The sequence below is a fragment of the Euleptes europaea genome, chromosome 10, assembly GCF_029931775.1.
Source record: "Euleptes europaea isolate rEulEur1 chromosome 10, rEulEur1.hap1, whole genome shotgun sequence".
In the NCBI taxonomy this organism is placed as follows: domain Eukaryota; kingdom Metazoa; phylum Chordata; class Lepidosauria; order Squamata; family Sphaerodactylidae; genus Euleptes; species Euleptes europaea.
Genome location: NC_079321.1, coordinates 76,814,165 through 76,829,282, shown reverse-complemented (window position 1 = coordinate 76,829,282; position 15,118 = coordinate 76,814,165). Strand labels below are relative to the sequence as shown.

Sequence of the window (15,118 nt, the reverse complement as noted above, 5' to 3'; positions counted from 1 at the left end):
GGATTGCTAGTTTGAGGGGGTGATTTGATTGATTGTTTGGAGGGCACTGCTTCCATTTCTCCACTGCTTGCTCTTTCACAGTTCCACTGTTTGGATTGTGGGGGGGGGGGGTTCTCTGTCTCATTGCTAGCTTTCACCTGAAAGGAGTTGATTTGATTGATTGTTTGGGGGGCAGGACCTGCTTTGTTGTGGTTGTCATCATTCTCATTGTTGTCTTTAGAGAGAGGGTTTTTTGTGGCCATTTTGTGTCTTCTTGTGTTCTCTGGTCTGCATAAGGCTTTGGTAGATTTATTGAGTCTAGCACACTCTCTTGGAAGGTTTGTTGTTCATTCAGCCATTTTAGAGACAATTCTAGCTTTAATAAGGGCCTGTTAAGAACTTGTTGGGTTACATTTCCCTCAGATTTAAACCATAGCTGTAGGGCTGTAGTTTCTTACCAATTAGGTTTCTGTTAGGTCTTAAAAAGAGTGAAGGATATTGATTTCCAAATACTTAAATAAATAGCTTAAAAATTAATTGGTAGGCTCTCCTGGGCACTATTGAGGCCAGCTGAGGTTAGAGCTACAGTTACACAGTTAGGGAAGCCTTTCCTTTCCTTTTTCCTTTTATCTCTTAGAAGCTCCTTGATCAATTGATCTTGAGCAGCATATATCTAGTGTTGGACGGATATAAGGACTGAAACAAATCTTGCCACTGACAATGTAGCCTTGGGGTCCCTGTCGCTTAGTAAAAAAGGCATTATGTCAGTCACAGAGGCATTGGATTTGTATATTAAAAGGGGGGAAATATAGTGCAATCGAAGTTCCTCATAAAAGCGGCATTCCAAAAGGGCATGGGCTAATGAGTCAATAGAGCCAGAAGAGCAAGGGCAGATCCTGTCTGAGTATGGTATATTCAGAATTCTGCCCTGCATTACCATAGAAGGGTTAGCATTCAATCTAGCCAAGCAAAAAGCTCTACAGAGACGAGGAGTTGTCAGATAATATGTATAGGCAGGCAGACCATGTGGAGGGGGTATTCCGAAGAACTGGGATGAACAGACGCGACGAGCACGAAAAGTAGTGCTGTTATAATCGAGCTCTTTAATGCGCTTTTTAATTTTGGCAAAAGCTTCAGTTTTCCCAAGATCTGGTAACATATCCTGCGAGAAGCCCAGCAACGCCAGTTTCTCATCTAAGATTTTTTGCCATGAGGATTTGAAAGGGTCATGCTAGTTAGGGAAGCAGTTCCTTGTAGAAAAACCCCTGGTTCCTTGGGAATTCATTGGTGGAGCACAGAGTTAGATAGGGGTTAATATTATCAGGTACTTCCCATTTTTAAAGTTTCCTAATTCCATCTCCAGGGCAGTGTGAGAGGTTAAACTTGGACAGGTGTAGACCAGGAACTCATCACCAGGTAGTTGTTCAAAAAAACAAAGAAACAACAAATTATTAACTCAAGGTTAGGGCCTTTAAACAAAAAAACACAAACCCTTTAGTTTTCTTGGGGGAGGGTTCATAAAAAGTTTCCAGGGCAGGGACTGATTCTAGAAAAGGAAAGGTAGCTAAGCCCTTAATTTCCCTGAATTACAGATAACCAGAGTTTGGCCCAGGGGAACAATGAGCAACAGGGGTGCAGCTCAGAAGGGCCCCGTGGGCAAAGTGAAGGAGAAGACTAGAAGAGTGGAGGGGAGGGCTGCAGCTCTCCCCCAACCTGAGCAGAGACCAGCTCCAGAGCTGCCGTCCATCACCCCAGTCTCTGGCTGCAGTGGTACAATGAAGAATCCATGCAGGACTCTTTTTGTGGAGGGGGCCTCTGGAATTGTCCCACCCGCACAGGTGACCACAGGTGCTGGCACTAGGTGGGGGTCTGCTGCTCAGGCTGTCTCTCCTCCTGCTGTTGTTGACCCCAGCAGCAGGGGAAGAAGGAGCAGCCTGGGGTGTTTTTGGGCCTGAGCTTCATGGACATGAGTCTTTCGGAGCTCACCCCAAGGTCCAGGAGAGTGGTGGAGGAACTTGCAGAGGTGCTGGGCCAACCATCACCTTTGCCTCCTTCACACCCAAGCAGTCCTTCCAAGGAGAGACAGGAGGAGATGGTAGACGAGGTGCAAGAAGAAGAGATGGAGGTGCACCCAAAGGTGCAGCCATCTCAACCCCTTGGCCAGCCGCCATCTCTCCCTGTGCCCCCTAGACACAGCGTGTCTGCCCCAAGCTACTCAAAGGAGGCACCTCCGGTGGCACCCATAGATACTCGGTAGGATGGGTTCCTCCTCACATCCTCGGTCTGGAAACAATTCTAGGTGGGAGAAGATTCATGTTATGCACTGTGCCAGCTGGGTAGGGCCCAGATCAGTCGAGGGAGAGACCTTAATCATCTCTCAACCTCCGGACTCCAGAACCATCTGACACCAAGCACCAGCAGTCAGTGCTTCTCCAGAGAGAGAGAGAGAGAGAGAGAGAGAGAGAGAGAGAGAGAGAGAGAGAGAGAGAGAGAGAGAGAGAGAGAGAGAGAGAGAGTGAGAGTGTCTGGTGAAGCAGTGGCCAAGGGGCCAGGAGCCAGCCAAGGGAAGAATCAATCACCGCCCTCACCTGGTGCTCTCCCCGCTGCACGCAGTGCAGGGTCTCCTGTAGGGAAGTGACGCCAAACAACTCTGTCCGAGATGCTTGGTGAGGGTGGCACTGGTAGGGTGCCAAGAGGTGGGATTAAGGCCACAGCGAGAAGGGCCTCTTGTCTCATCAGCGAGATGATCACCCTTGACGGCCTGCCCTTCAGCATTGTCAAGAAAGTTGGCTTCCAGAGCTTCCGGTGGTGCGCTGGGACGAGTAAGACGTTCCCTCAGGCTGTCCTGGGGAAAATCCAAGTTTGCGCTAATTTAGGGGTGATATATGCACCCCAATCCGACCCTTGCAAGTGGGTCGGACAGCAGGAACTCCCTGCAGCCCATAAACGCAGTGTGATCTCCCAAAGACTCTGAGGGAGCTTTATAAGCCCCCCAGAGCTCTGGACGCCGGTCCTGCGAGGGCACATAGGGAAAGGAATCGCCAAAACGCAACTTTGGCATAAGGCTCTACCCTCCACCACCTTAATACCAACATAAAGGACTATTTTAAGAGAAGAACCTCACCTCTCGATGCCTAAGTGAGTACAAAGAACCCTTCGTCTTTTACTGGCATTTTCGAATAACCGGGGGGTAGATGAAGATATTCCCAGTACCTCTGCTCCTCCCTTATTTTAATCGGGAAAGTTTGATTTGTAAATTCCATCAGGATTAGCGGCAGGAGCCTTATCAAACAGATCAGCTTAAATCAAAACAAAGAGTTGGAAGGACGCTTAGATGACGGACTAAAATCTCTACCAATGAGAAGCAACTCTGAGGGAAGGGGAGGGCGAATTTCTTCCTGATTCTCTGGTGAAAAAGAATTTCCTGCCACGTTAGCAGCAAGGGATTCATCAGACCGGAAGCCCCTCTATACCACCCTCTCTATCATCTGAGTCACAACAACAGGAAGCAAGCTGGAGGACCGGATACGCGTCGCACTTGAGTAACACAGAAATAATTCCTGAAGGAAACAACCATCGAGATGAGGCGGTAGAAGGTCCACGGCAAATACAACTTCCGGAATACTTCCTGGTAGATCCGACCTAGAGCGTCCAGTAAAACTCGTTGGTATTTCAAAACTTTATTAAGCTGTTTTAAAGCCAAATTCAGCTCTATTCAACCCAAAAAAATTATTAAGCTGATCATTGAATTACCCTCTATTAACCACCATCTGGAGGGCCCTGTCTGAGAACATGACTTTTACCAGCCTTATTCCAATGTAAATGTCTGGAACCCGACCCCGTTCTGGCTCACTGCATAGCCCTGCCTATACTAAACTGAAGGACTCAGCACAAGTTTTAGCTATGGATAAGAAATTACAGGATATGTTAGCCAAACAAACAGAGGCAACAAATAAGCAGCTTGAACAGATGTCTACACAGATGTCTACACAGATGGCACAGTTAACTTCTATGATGACAAATCTAGGCCAAGCATCTCAAGCTATTGACCATAAATTGGATGTGGTAACAGGAGATCTTAAAGAAGTAAAAACTCAAATGAGTACTATGCAGTCAGATATGCAAGCAATGGATTCATCAATAAAGAAAGTGATGGAAGAGCATAAGGATACAAAGAAAAAATTAGCAAGCCAAGAAAAACAGATTGAAACAATACAATTAAATCAGACAACAGTAAAAGATCAAATAGCCATGATGGAGATGAGAGTGAGAGAGGCCAACCTTCGTCTGCGCAACCTTCCAGATATGATGGGAGATAACAAAGAAACTGTAGTCCCAAATCTGGCTTACCTGTTTCAGATGGACGAACAAGAATTGAACCAAGCTATTAACAGAGTATACAGAATACCATTACCTGCTAGAATGAAAAGATCTAAGCCAAGAGACCTGATGATAGTGTTCTATGACACTAGGATTAAGGATAAGATCATGAAGATGCATTATGACAACCCGGTGTCAGCAGGAGACATTCCTCTAATTTTATTAAAGGACATACCAAGACATTTACTCTCACAGAGGAATAATTACAAAGAATTTGTGTCTGTTTTGAAAGCTAATGGTATCAAATATCGCTGGATTATGCCACAAGGCTTGGCTTTTACCTACAAAGAAATGAAAATGACAATTACATCTACAGCAGATGTGGGAAAATTTCTGAGAAAATATAAATCAGATCTTAAAGGATTAACTGGGGATCAAAAGGAAGAGGAAGAAGAACAACAACAAGAAGAAGAACCACAGGGAGCAGCAGGAGGAACTAAATTATAGACTGCATTTTTTGCTTCAATAATCATTGTACCGTGGCAAAAGTAATTTCTTGGAATGTGAATGGTTTGAATGAAAAAACTAAAAGGGCTAGAATTTTTAAATATCTACAGAAGTATAAATACTCCCTAATTTGTTTACAAGAGACTCATATAGCAAAAAAACACAAAAAATATTTGGATAGACAAATGCTTGGACAAGCATTTGTGGCATCGGCCGAAACAAAAACTAAGGGAGTAGTAATATATGCTCATTCTAGCCTTAGTCCTGAACTACTATATAAAGACAACGAAGGGAGAATTGTAATTATAAAAACCAAAATATTGGGGCAAAAGACGATTGTGGTAGGAATATATGCTCCCAATGAAGGAAAAACAAAATTTTATGGACAATTGCATGAACTGATCTCTCAGTATGCCAATGACCAGATTTTATTGATGGGTGACTTAAATGGCGTTATTCTCCCAATTTTGGATAAAAAATCAAAAGCAAAAGACGAAAATGAAGGATGTTTACCTAAAACTTTCTTCACCATGGCTACAGAATTGGAATTACAAGACATCTGGAGAACAATGAATACTACAGCCAAAAAATATACCTTTTATTCAGCGAGACATGACTCACACTCCAGAATAGACATGATTTGGTCTAGTAAATCAATTTTTACGCAACTACGTAAAATACATATTTTACCAAGAACTTTTTCTGATCACAATCCGGTTACATTTGAGTGGAACAATAAACAAGCATTCAGATGGCGATTGAATGATAAACTTTTAAAGGAAAATAAGATTCAAAAAGAATTATATGATCTGATTAAAGATTTTTTTGAAGTCAATCTTAATGGAGAAACTACGTTGAATATAGTGTGGGATGCGTTTAAAGCAGTTCTAAGAGGATTTATGATACAGAAACATGTAGCGTGGAGGAAAACTCAACTACAATTTACCAATAATATACTTTGGGATTTACAAAATTTGGAACAAAAACTTGTTATGGCGTTACAAGAAGAAGAGAAAAATGAAATACAAATGAAGATTTCTGTATCTAAACATCAATTAAATTTGGTCATAATGGAGGAAATGAACAAAAACTTAAAATTTGCCAAACAGAAATATTTTGAACATGCTAATAAACCTGGGAAATTTTTAGCAACACAACTGAAAGACTCATTTCAGAAGAAGATTATAACAAAAATTCAAACTGCTAAAGGACCAGTCCATTCAACTACAGATATACAAAAAGAATTTGTTTCATTTTACACTAAGCTGTATCAGAAAGAAAATATTTCAAAACAGAAAATAGATAAGTTTTTAAGTTCAATACAGATGAATATTCTTTCAACAGACCAACGAGAATGGATAGATGCTCCAATCACAAGGGAAGAAATACAAGAAGCAATAATGAAACAAAAGCCGGATAAGACACCTGGACCAGATGGAATAACTGCTCTATTTTATAGAACATTTAGTGACAACTTAGCAGACTTTTTTGTATCACTTTGCAATACAATTTTGGATAAGGGAGTAGCCCCAGAAACTTGGTCACATGCATATATATCGTTGATACCTAAGGAAGGAAGAGACCCAGAAAGAACATCAAATTATAGACCTATTTCGTTGTTAAATGTGGATTATAAGATTTATGCCTCGGTCTTATCGAATAGGATAAGAAAATTTATTAAAGACCTTATACATGAGGACCAGGCGGGCTTTGTTCCAGGAAGGCAAATTAAAGACAATATAAGAATCTTATTGGACTCATTAGAATATTATGATCAGAATATACAACGATCAGCCGCCTTTGTATTTTTGGATGCGGAAAAAGCCTTTGATATGGTCTCATGGGACTTTATGGAAAAAACATTGGTAAAATTAAATTTTGGAGACCGTTCTTTGAAAGGTATATCAGCTATTTATACATCCCAACATGCGAAAATTTTGGTGAATGAATCAATGTCGGAAAATTGTCAAATTAAGAAAGGAACTAGACAAGGCTGTCCTTTGTCTCCGTTATTATTTTTGTTGGTGTTGGAAACATTATGTTGTAAACTAAGGAGTATGGAGGACATTCGCGGTCTAAAAATTAAAAAACATGAATTTAAATTGAGAGCATTCGCGGATGACCTCCTGTTAATTCTGGAAAACCCAACACAATCAATGAAGTTACTACAAGAGACTCTGGACGATTTTGGGGAAATATCGGGATTTAAAGTTAATCAAGAAAAAACAAAGACAATATTCAAGAATTTATCAGAAATAGAACAACAGGAATTCATCTCGTTTACAGGTTGGGAGAAGGCCAATAAAGTTAAATATCTGGGAATCTGGATCTCAGCGAAGAACAAAGAATTGTTAACCAACAACTACTTTAAATTATGGGGTAAAATAAAAACTGATATGACTATTTGGTCAAATAAAAAGTTGTCACTATTGGGACGTATTTCAACAATTCAAATGAATGTGTTACCAAGGATGCTCTTCTTATTCCAAAATTTGCCTATAATATCACATGTTAAATACTTTGATACTTGGAGGAAGGACATTTTAAACTTCATCTGGCAAGGGAAAAAACCGAGGATTGCTTATAAATACTTGGTGGACCTTAAAGTTAGAGGAGGTTTAGCACTACCAAACTTTCAACTTTACACTGAAGCGGTAGCCTTAACATGGCTAAAAGACTGGATAACCTTATCAAATACACGTTTACTGGAGCTTGAAGGCTTTAATAATATTAGTGGATGGCATGGCTATTTATGGTATGACAAAATTAAGATACAAGCATCATTTAGGAATCATATAATCAGGTCCTCTCTACTGCGTATCTGGATGAAATATAAACATATTTTGGAACCAACAACTCCGATGTGGATTTCACCGCAAGAAATGCTAACATTACGTCCACTTAGACCGGACAAATTTATAATTTACCAGGAATTAATTAATTGGGAGGGGAAAAAATGTTCATTAAAGGAATTTCAATTTCTCAAAGAGGATTTACAATGGTTGCAATATTGTCAGATTAAATCAGTTTTTGTACAAGATATGAAAAATGGATTTTCTAAAGAAAAGTCCCCTTTCCACAAGATGTTACTAGAAAACAATCTGAAACTGATCTCTAAAATGTACAATCTACTTTTAACATTATATTGTGAGCAGGAGATAATTAAACCAACTATGATTGATTGGGCTCAAAATATCGGTCATGATATTGCTTTAAATAAATGGGAAAGACTTTGGTCAAAAGATTTGAAAGGAATAAACGCGCAATCAATTCGAGAAAACATTTATAAAATGATGTATAGATGGCATTTAACACCTAAGAAGATGGCAAAGATATATAAAGTGACATCCCCTAAATGTTGGAAATGTAATACGGAAATTGGTTCCTTTTACCATATGTGGTGGACTTGTGATAAAGCTAAAGATTTTTGGGATATGATATACAATGAACTGAGACTAATAGTACAAAAAAATATACCCAAAACACCAGAAATGATGCTATTAAGTATGATACCTGACGACTTGCTAATACAAAGAACTTTTTTGATCTATGCTACAACAGCTGCGAGACTGCTTTATGCAGCAAAATGGAAGGGGGCAGAAATTCCCGAGAAAAAAGACTGGATTGGGAAAATGTTTGAATTGGTGGAAATGGCAAAACTTACAGCCATTCTAAATGAAAAAGACAATGTTCGATTTTTAGGGGAATGGGAGGATTGGATGAAATATTGTGAATATGAATTAAAACTGGGGAAAATGGAAGAATACTTATTAATCTGATCTAGAAGACACAATTAATATTAAGAGTTATAATCATTTATATTAATAGAAGATGTTTTATGAAAGTTAAATGAATTTATGATAGTTAAGATCAGACCAATTACGATGGGATGAATGTTTTATTAAGAGGCGGAGAGAGGTGATGGGGAAGCCATAAATTTTCCTCTAATTTGTTTTTTTGTTATGAATTCAAGAGATTATAACAACATAGAGTTAGAATTTTGAATTTCATATTGCTTTTATTGTTATTTACTATCATGGAAAATTTGTATTATAAAAACCAATAAAATTATTATAAAAAAAAGAAAAGAAAGTTGGCTTCCAAAGGGTGCTCGGTGACCTGGCTCCCTGGTACACCCCACCCCCTTGTTGCACCATGATGAGCAGGGCTGTGATACCCTCATTGTACAGGGCTGCCAGGGAGTATGTGAAGGCACAGATTTCCTGTGTTGCCGGGAGAACCGTGCACTTCACATCTGATATCTAGAGTAGCCTGCAGTTGCAGCACGGGTATCTCTCCCAAACTGGTGGCAACCTGATGAGGTTCTCGGTGGGGGTGGGGAGAGCTGCACTAGGAAGGATGAGGGCTGACAGGCTGGATATCACCAGGCACTGCTCCACAACAAGCAGTTCATTTTGGTGCACACGTGAGACAACATCACTGCCGCCATCAGACACCAGTTAGAGTCCTGGGTAGACAGGGGTATCACCGTGGGCTTCGTGGTGATGGATGGTGGCAAAAACATCCGGGTGACAGCAGCGGCATTGGGTCTGGAGGCATGAATTTACTGTATGGCCCACCTTCTCCACCTTGTGGTTAGGGATGCCCCGGGTCTGGGCTCTTCTGAGGAATCCAGACTGGACGCCACAACTCGTGATTTCCAGCATATCATCATGAAATGCCGGCATCTCATGAGTCACTTCTCACAAAGTTTGAAGGACAAATTTCTGCTGTGTGAGAAGCAGACCCAGAAAGGTGTGCCAGAGCACCACCTTAAGGGCGACATCAGCACTCGCTGGAACTCCACCCACGCCATGCTTGAGCGTTTGGTGGAGCAGAGGAGAGCCCTCAATGCATTGTTCTGTGAGAGCGATGTGTTTTAGCCAGAGAGCCACCTCAATCAGGACAACCAGTAGACTATCACTCAAATTGTGGAGTTCCTTCAGCCCTTTAAGGACTACACACAGTTGCTCTCATCTGACACGCCAGTGCTGGCTCTGGTAATTCCCATGATGCACATACTTCATGAGAGGATGGCTGAGTTTCTGGAGCCAGCCAAAGGACGTGCAGACTACACTCCAGCAGTGTGCGCCCTGGTGCAGAGACTGCAAAATGGTGTGACAACCCATCTCCAGCAGCTGGTCAACATGTTGGTGACCATCAAGGGCAGAATCACAGAGCGGGCAAACCAGCTGGTGTGCTGGAGAGACGAGCTCTCCCAGCGTGTGCAGCAGTTGCAAGCCCAAAGGGGGAGCTTGCCAGTGGAGGAGGAGGCAGGGGGCCCAAGCAGCTCTTCTGCTGCTTGCCCCCACCTCTCCAAACCTGCCATGTCCCCCCCCCCCGGGCAACTGCCAAGAGGAGCCTGCAGATGCTCATTGCGCGGGCAGTCGGACAAGGCACATGAGAAAGGAAACGGGGGCTGCAATGGTGCCTTGAGAAGCCTATTGAGTTGCAGTCCATGAGTTCACTGAACTACTGGGCCAGGAAGGAGTAGGTCTGGCCGGAGTGTGTTTTTTCCCATTTGGGTGATACGCTCAGCCCACATCACTCACACATGGCACCCTGGCATTCAGAGCAGTTAGTCTTCCTCAAGGTCAACATGCCTTTGGCTTCCCAGTTCTGGTCTTTGAGGGTGACAGAGGTGAGCACATGCTTGTGCCTGCATCCCGTCAGGGTCTGTCTTGGGAAGTTTGGGTGAAACGCTCTTCCCGGAATAAAAAAGTCAGCATTAGAAAGAAGTGGCAGGTCAGATTCCTGAAACCTGAATGAAGCCAAAACGGCCAATTTGGGGTTTATTTTAGGTTTGGGTTTATCAATGTGCCCAACCCTATCCAGAACACAGCCAATAACTTCCACTTAATACTGTGTCGAATTTTCTTGAGATTTGGTGAAAGTTGCCATTTAGGAATGGAGAGCAAAAGGGGGGATCTTCAGGGCAAGATTTCAGCCAAGCAGATTTGTTAATGTGAATAAATGAAGCCCTCCCCTAGTGATTACTTGGTGGAGGGTTTTCACTTTGACCCAAGTCTACTCATAGTCACACAAGATTAACTAGGGAAGAATACAGATGGAAGATGCACAATTAGATACCAATAATGTCCATCTGCACTGCACCCCTTTTAATGGGATATGCATTCAGACATTTCCATTTTTACATTCTGTCTCAAGCAGTAATGAGACAGACTAGGTTGACAGGTACAAGCCCAATTGCCTAGGTATTGGCTATGCGGTATGTTCCCTTTTCCCCATGGAAATAATTTTTCTCCCTTTCAAGGGAGTGTGAAAAGTAGACAAAAAAGGGAGAGGATGAATGTATACATATTATGTGTTTTCAGTTTTCATTTCAGTATTCATATTAACTACATGCGTGAACGGAAAACTAGATCTGACTAGAATGGTGACATATTTTAGATAAAACCAAATATAAAATTAATTCTGCTTTGATTGTTGTCAACAGTTGTTTTGTAAGTACTTCAGTGGCACACAATCTGATGGAGTCAAGCTAGAAATAAATGTATTTTATGCTCTCAAGTATTATTTATTTCTATAGAAGGATTACTAGGTGGCAGTTTACCCATATATGCATGATTAGCAATAGTACTTGCCAGTGTGAAGCCCAATAACTATTCAAGATGAAGGTATCACATTCATGTCAAAAAGATATACTTCAAGATACTGTCTGACACTCAGGCACATTTAAGAGCTACTTACAACCGAGAGACTGGATAAAGAAAAAGCTTCTAATCTCTCTTAGAACAGATGACAAGCTTACCCTCAATGGGGGAAAAAGGGTTGTAATCCATACCTTGCAGATGCACGGTCCTAGGCAAGGGTCATCATTTAAACTGCCTTTCAGAGAACAGTTACAGGGTGCACAGTGAGGGTAGCCCTTGTAACCCAATGAGCATCTGTCACACCTCTCTCCTATGTAGCCAGGTTTACAGTGGCAAAATCCAGGGAGCAGGTCTGCAACAAAATAAAACAAGAATGAAGCTTAGCTAGGTATTCACTAATATTAAGAAGGCTGAAATTTAAAGGAAATTTTCAAAATGTGACACATCTATTATTATTTCAAGGTTTCCCCCCTTTCCTTTTCTTTTTTCTTTCTTTTTAAAAAAATGAAACTAACTTGTAAAATGTGATCGTCCAAATCTTTGATTTGAAGTGTTTGGCAGCAAGAGAATAGTCAGCAGAGTGTGCTGAGCCTGGCTGTGATGTTCCATGCAGGCAAGAGGGGCTGATTACAGGATTTACAAACTTGCTGAATGCTGATAACTGTTCAGCCATGCGCTGAGTCTGCCCTCTGCAACCTTGGACCACACTCAGCCTCTACTGCTAAGGTTAAGATCCTTGCTGCTCCATTCAGCAGAGGTGGCTACTAAACACATACACACACCTATGTGCATGCACCAATAGTGGCATGGAAGTGCAGGATTCAGACCAACTCCCCTGTGGACTGTCTAAATAGCTTTCATAGGATATCAGTCCTCAGCCTTAGTTGGTATTCATTTCTATTAAAATTTAATATTTATTTATTTATGTGAACAGAATGACTTATTGTTGGAAGTGAGTTTTGGATGTATTGAAGAAAAAATAGTGAGGCATATTGGGAGCAACAAGAACGGGAACTTAAATAGACAAGTTAAATACTTCAATTTCACCTTATAGTTAGTTAAGGCATCATGGGTATGTGTATGTGTGTGTGAAGTAAAGTGCTATAAATTTTTATTTCTAAAAGTCAATTCCTGGTCAGTGTGTGAACTGAAATCTTTTTGTAAGCATGCAATACAATAAACTTGATGATGTGCTCTCTTAACAGTTCTGTAACAGGCAATTGTACCAACTGCATCCCATAATCCTTTGCTTCAGTGCAGGAAAGACTCCATTTGTATGCTTTAACTTTGGAAAGAATCACTCATTATCATCTTCTCCATTATATTCAAGGATTAGAGTAATTTTATTCTTGCTTGGGTAGACAGACACCTCACAGGAGCAGGTTTTCATTTTACTCCAAATAAACATGTTTCCCTCAAGCAAACAACCAGCACCTACAAAGTCTATTTCAATATACCTAATGTGCATTCATACTGATTTGCAAATATATAGAGAAAATCTACTGGAAAAATAAATAAATTTTTCAGCTCTTCATTCAAATGAGCACAATCCTTTCCCCAGCTTACAAAGATTGAGGAAAGCTGGCGTCTTTCTGTCTTTCTGTCTTTCTTTCTGTATATGCTGTGAGAATTGAAACACATTTAGCCTGACTTCATGGAAGCAGACTGTCAGAGCGGCTCATTAATAAGTTCCGTATACAGAACTTTCTCTACCTTCACAACTGGGTAGGAATAATTTCCTCCCAAAAAAGGTTCAGCAAGCAAGTGAATATATTTTAATTACAGCTGCTAAGCCTGGAGTTCTCATTCTTTATTAGAATGAGTTTCATTAAGGAAAAGAAAAGAAACACATTACCCAGAATAGCAAAAGCAATCAATCCTACATTTTAGAAGCTTGCATCACATTATTTGATTGGGAAGGTTTCTTATAAAACAACCTTGAGAAGGTCTAATCACTCAGTGGGGCTTACTTGCCTGAAAGTGCTCTTAGGATTGGGCTGTGAGAGTTGTTTCTGAGGAAACTCCTTTCACTCATGAGAAGACATTCTTGTACATCCAGATCTCTAACATGCAAAGGAAGTATACTGGTACTTACTCATTTAAAAACTATTCAGAAATACCTGATTGTAAAATAGCCTTGATAACTAAACTAGGTGGCATACTAAATGTGTAGCTGCTGCCAAAAACAGCATTAACATGTCCAGTTCCTGCTCTATTTATTTATTTAATTTCCTAATTATTTACTTTATTAATTAGTTTATTTACAAAATGTATACCCTGCCTGTCTATCCTCATTAGGGATGCCATGGCAGCAGATTGAAAACATACATAATAAAAACATCCGAAAACCATGAAAACCAAACCCATCACTAAAACAAATAAAACCAAGCTAAAATACACTGAAAAACATAAAAAAAATAATTAAATACAGGGCAAGAAGGAAGGATCACTAAGGAAACACTAGACAAAAAATCTTTACCCACTGATGGTGGTACAAAGTATGCCTGGCCACAGCTGCTACCTTTTTTTATTTATTTATTTTATTTCTAGTCCACCCTCCCCGGCCAGGCTGGGCTCAGGGCAGGTTACAACATTAAAATTCCCAATATAATAATAAACAATAAAATATATGAAACCATAAAACCACAACAACCCAATTAATTTAAAAGATGGCCGCCGTATATAAGTGCTTACTGTAGCAGATGAGGCCAACCATAACATATAATTGGTTTGGCTATCCACCCTCAAATGGATCACAAACTGAGGGTGGGGAGTAGGGAGGCCAGCACACATCTCACTTAGTCTCACCTGCGGCCGTCCTCAACCGTAGGCCTGGCGGAATAGCTCTGTCTTACAGACCCTGCGGAACTCCTTCAGGTCCCGCAGGGCCCTGATGTTATTAGGCAGAGCATTCCACCAGGCCAGGGCCAGGGCCAAAAAGGCCCTGGCTCTGGACGAGGACAGCCGCACATTCCTCAGGCCATGGACCACCAACAGATTATTGTCTTATCCAGCTGTGAGCCTGGGTACAAGAGCGGGTTGCTAGGCACTGTAGGTTAGCCATCAGAGAGGGCAAAGCTCAAAATGAGCTGATGCTGGCTGGGGGTGGAATCGCTACAACAAGAAAAGCTTCTTCAGTTGTGAAGAGCAAACACAAGGCATAGGCTCATTGTTGGGTGAAAATGGAGAAACTCTGACAGAAGACAGAGAAAGCAGAAAGGCTCAATGCTTATTTTGCCTCAGTTTTTCCCCTGAAAAAGAGAACATGCTCATCTAGAGATGATAGTAGGCAAGCCACAGCATCCGGGTTGCTGGTTGACATGAACAAAGAAGTAGTTGAGAAGCACCTGGCTGCATTAGATGAGTACAAATCTCCTGGGCCAGAAGTATGCACCTGAGAGTGCTCAAAGAACTTTATAGAGAGCTTGCAGAGCCTTTGCCCATCATCTTCCAGACCTCTTGCAGGACAGGAGATGTTCCACAAGACTGGAGGAGGGCGAACATCATCCCAATGTTCAAAAAAGGGAGGAAGGATGACCCTGTAAGCTCCAGCCCTGCGGCGAACCCATAAACAGATTTCAGCAGACGACAAATCCACGAAAGCAGTTTTATTGGTTAGAATCGACAGGTTTCAGAAGCCATATTCAAAAGGACACTAGTAAGGGGCAAAGGCAAGGTGCAGAGCATATATGGAAAAG

The 15,118-nt window shown here is 41.3% G+C and overlaps 1 protein-coding gene across 1 annotated transcript in view; it reads right to left on the bottom strand.

The window, feature by feature from the left end:
• Positions 1-15,118, bottom strand: part of LAMA2 (laminin subunit alpha 2) — a 599,384-nt gene that overhangs the window by 382,242 nt on the left and 202,024 nt on the right. The window contains exon 11 of the mRNA XM_056856226.1: positions 11,612-11,772. Coding sequence (XP_056712204.1) covers positions 11,612-11,772 — 161 coding nt within the window. The remainder of the gene's footprint in view (positions 1-11,611; positions 11,773-15,118) is intronic.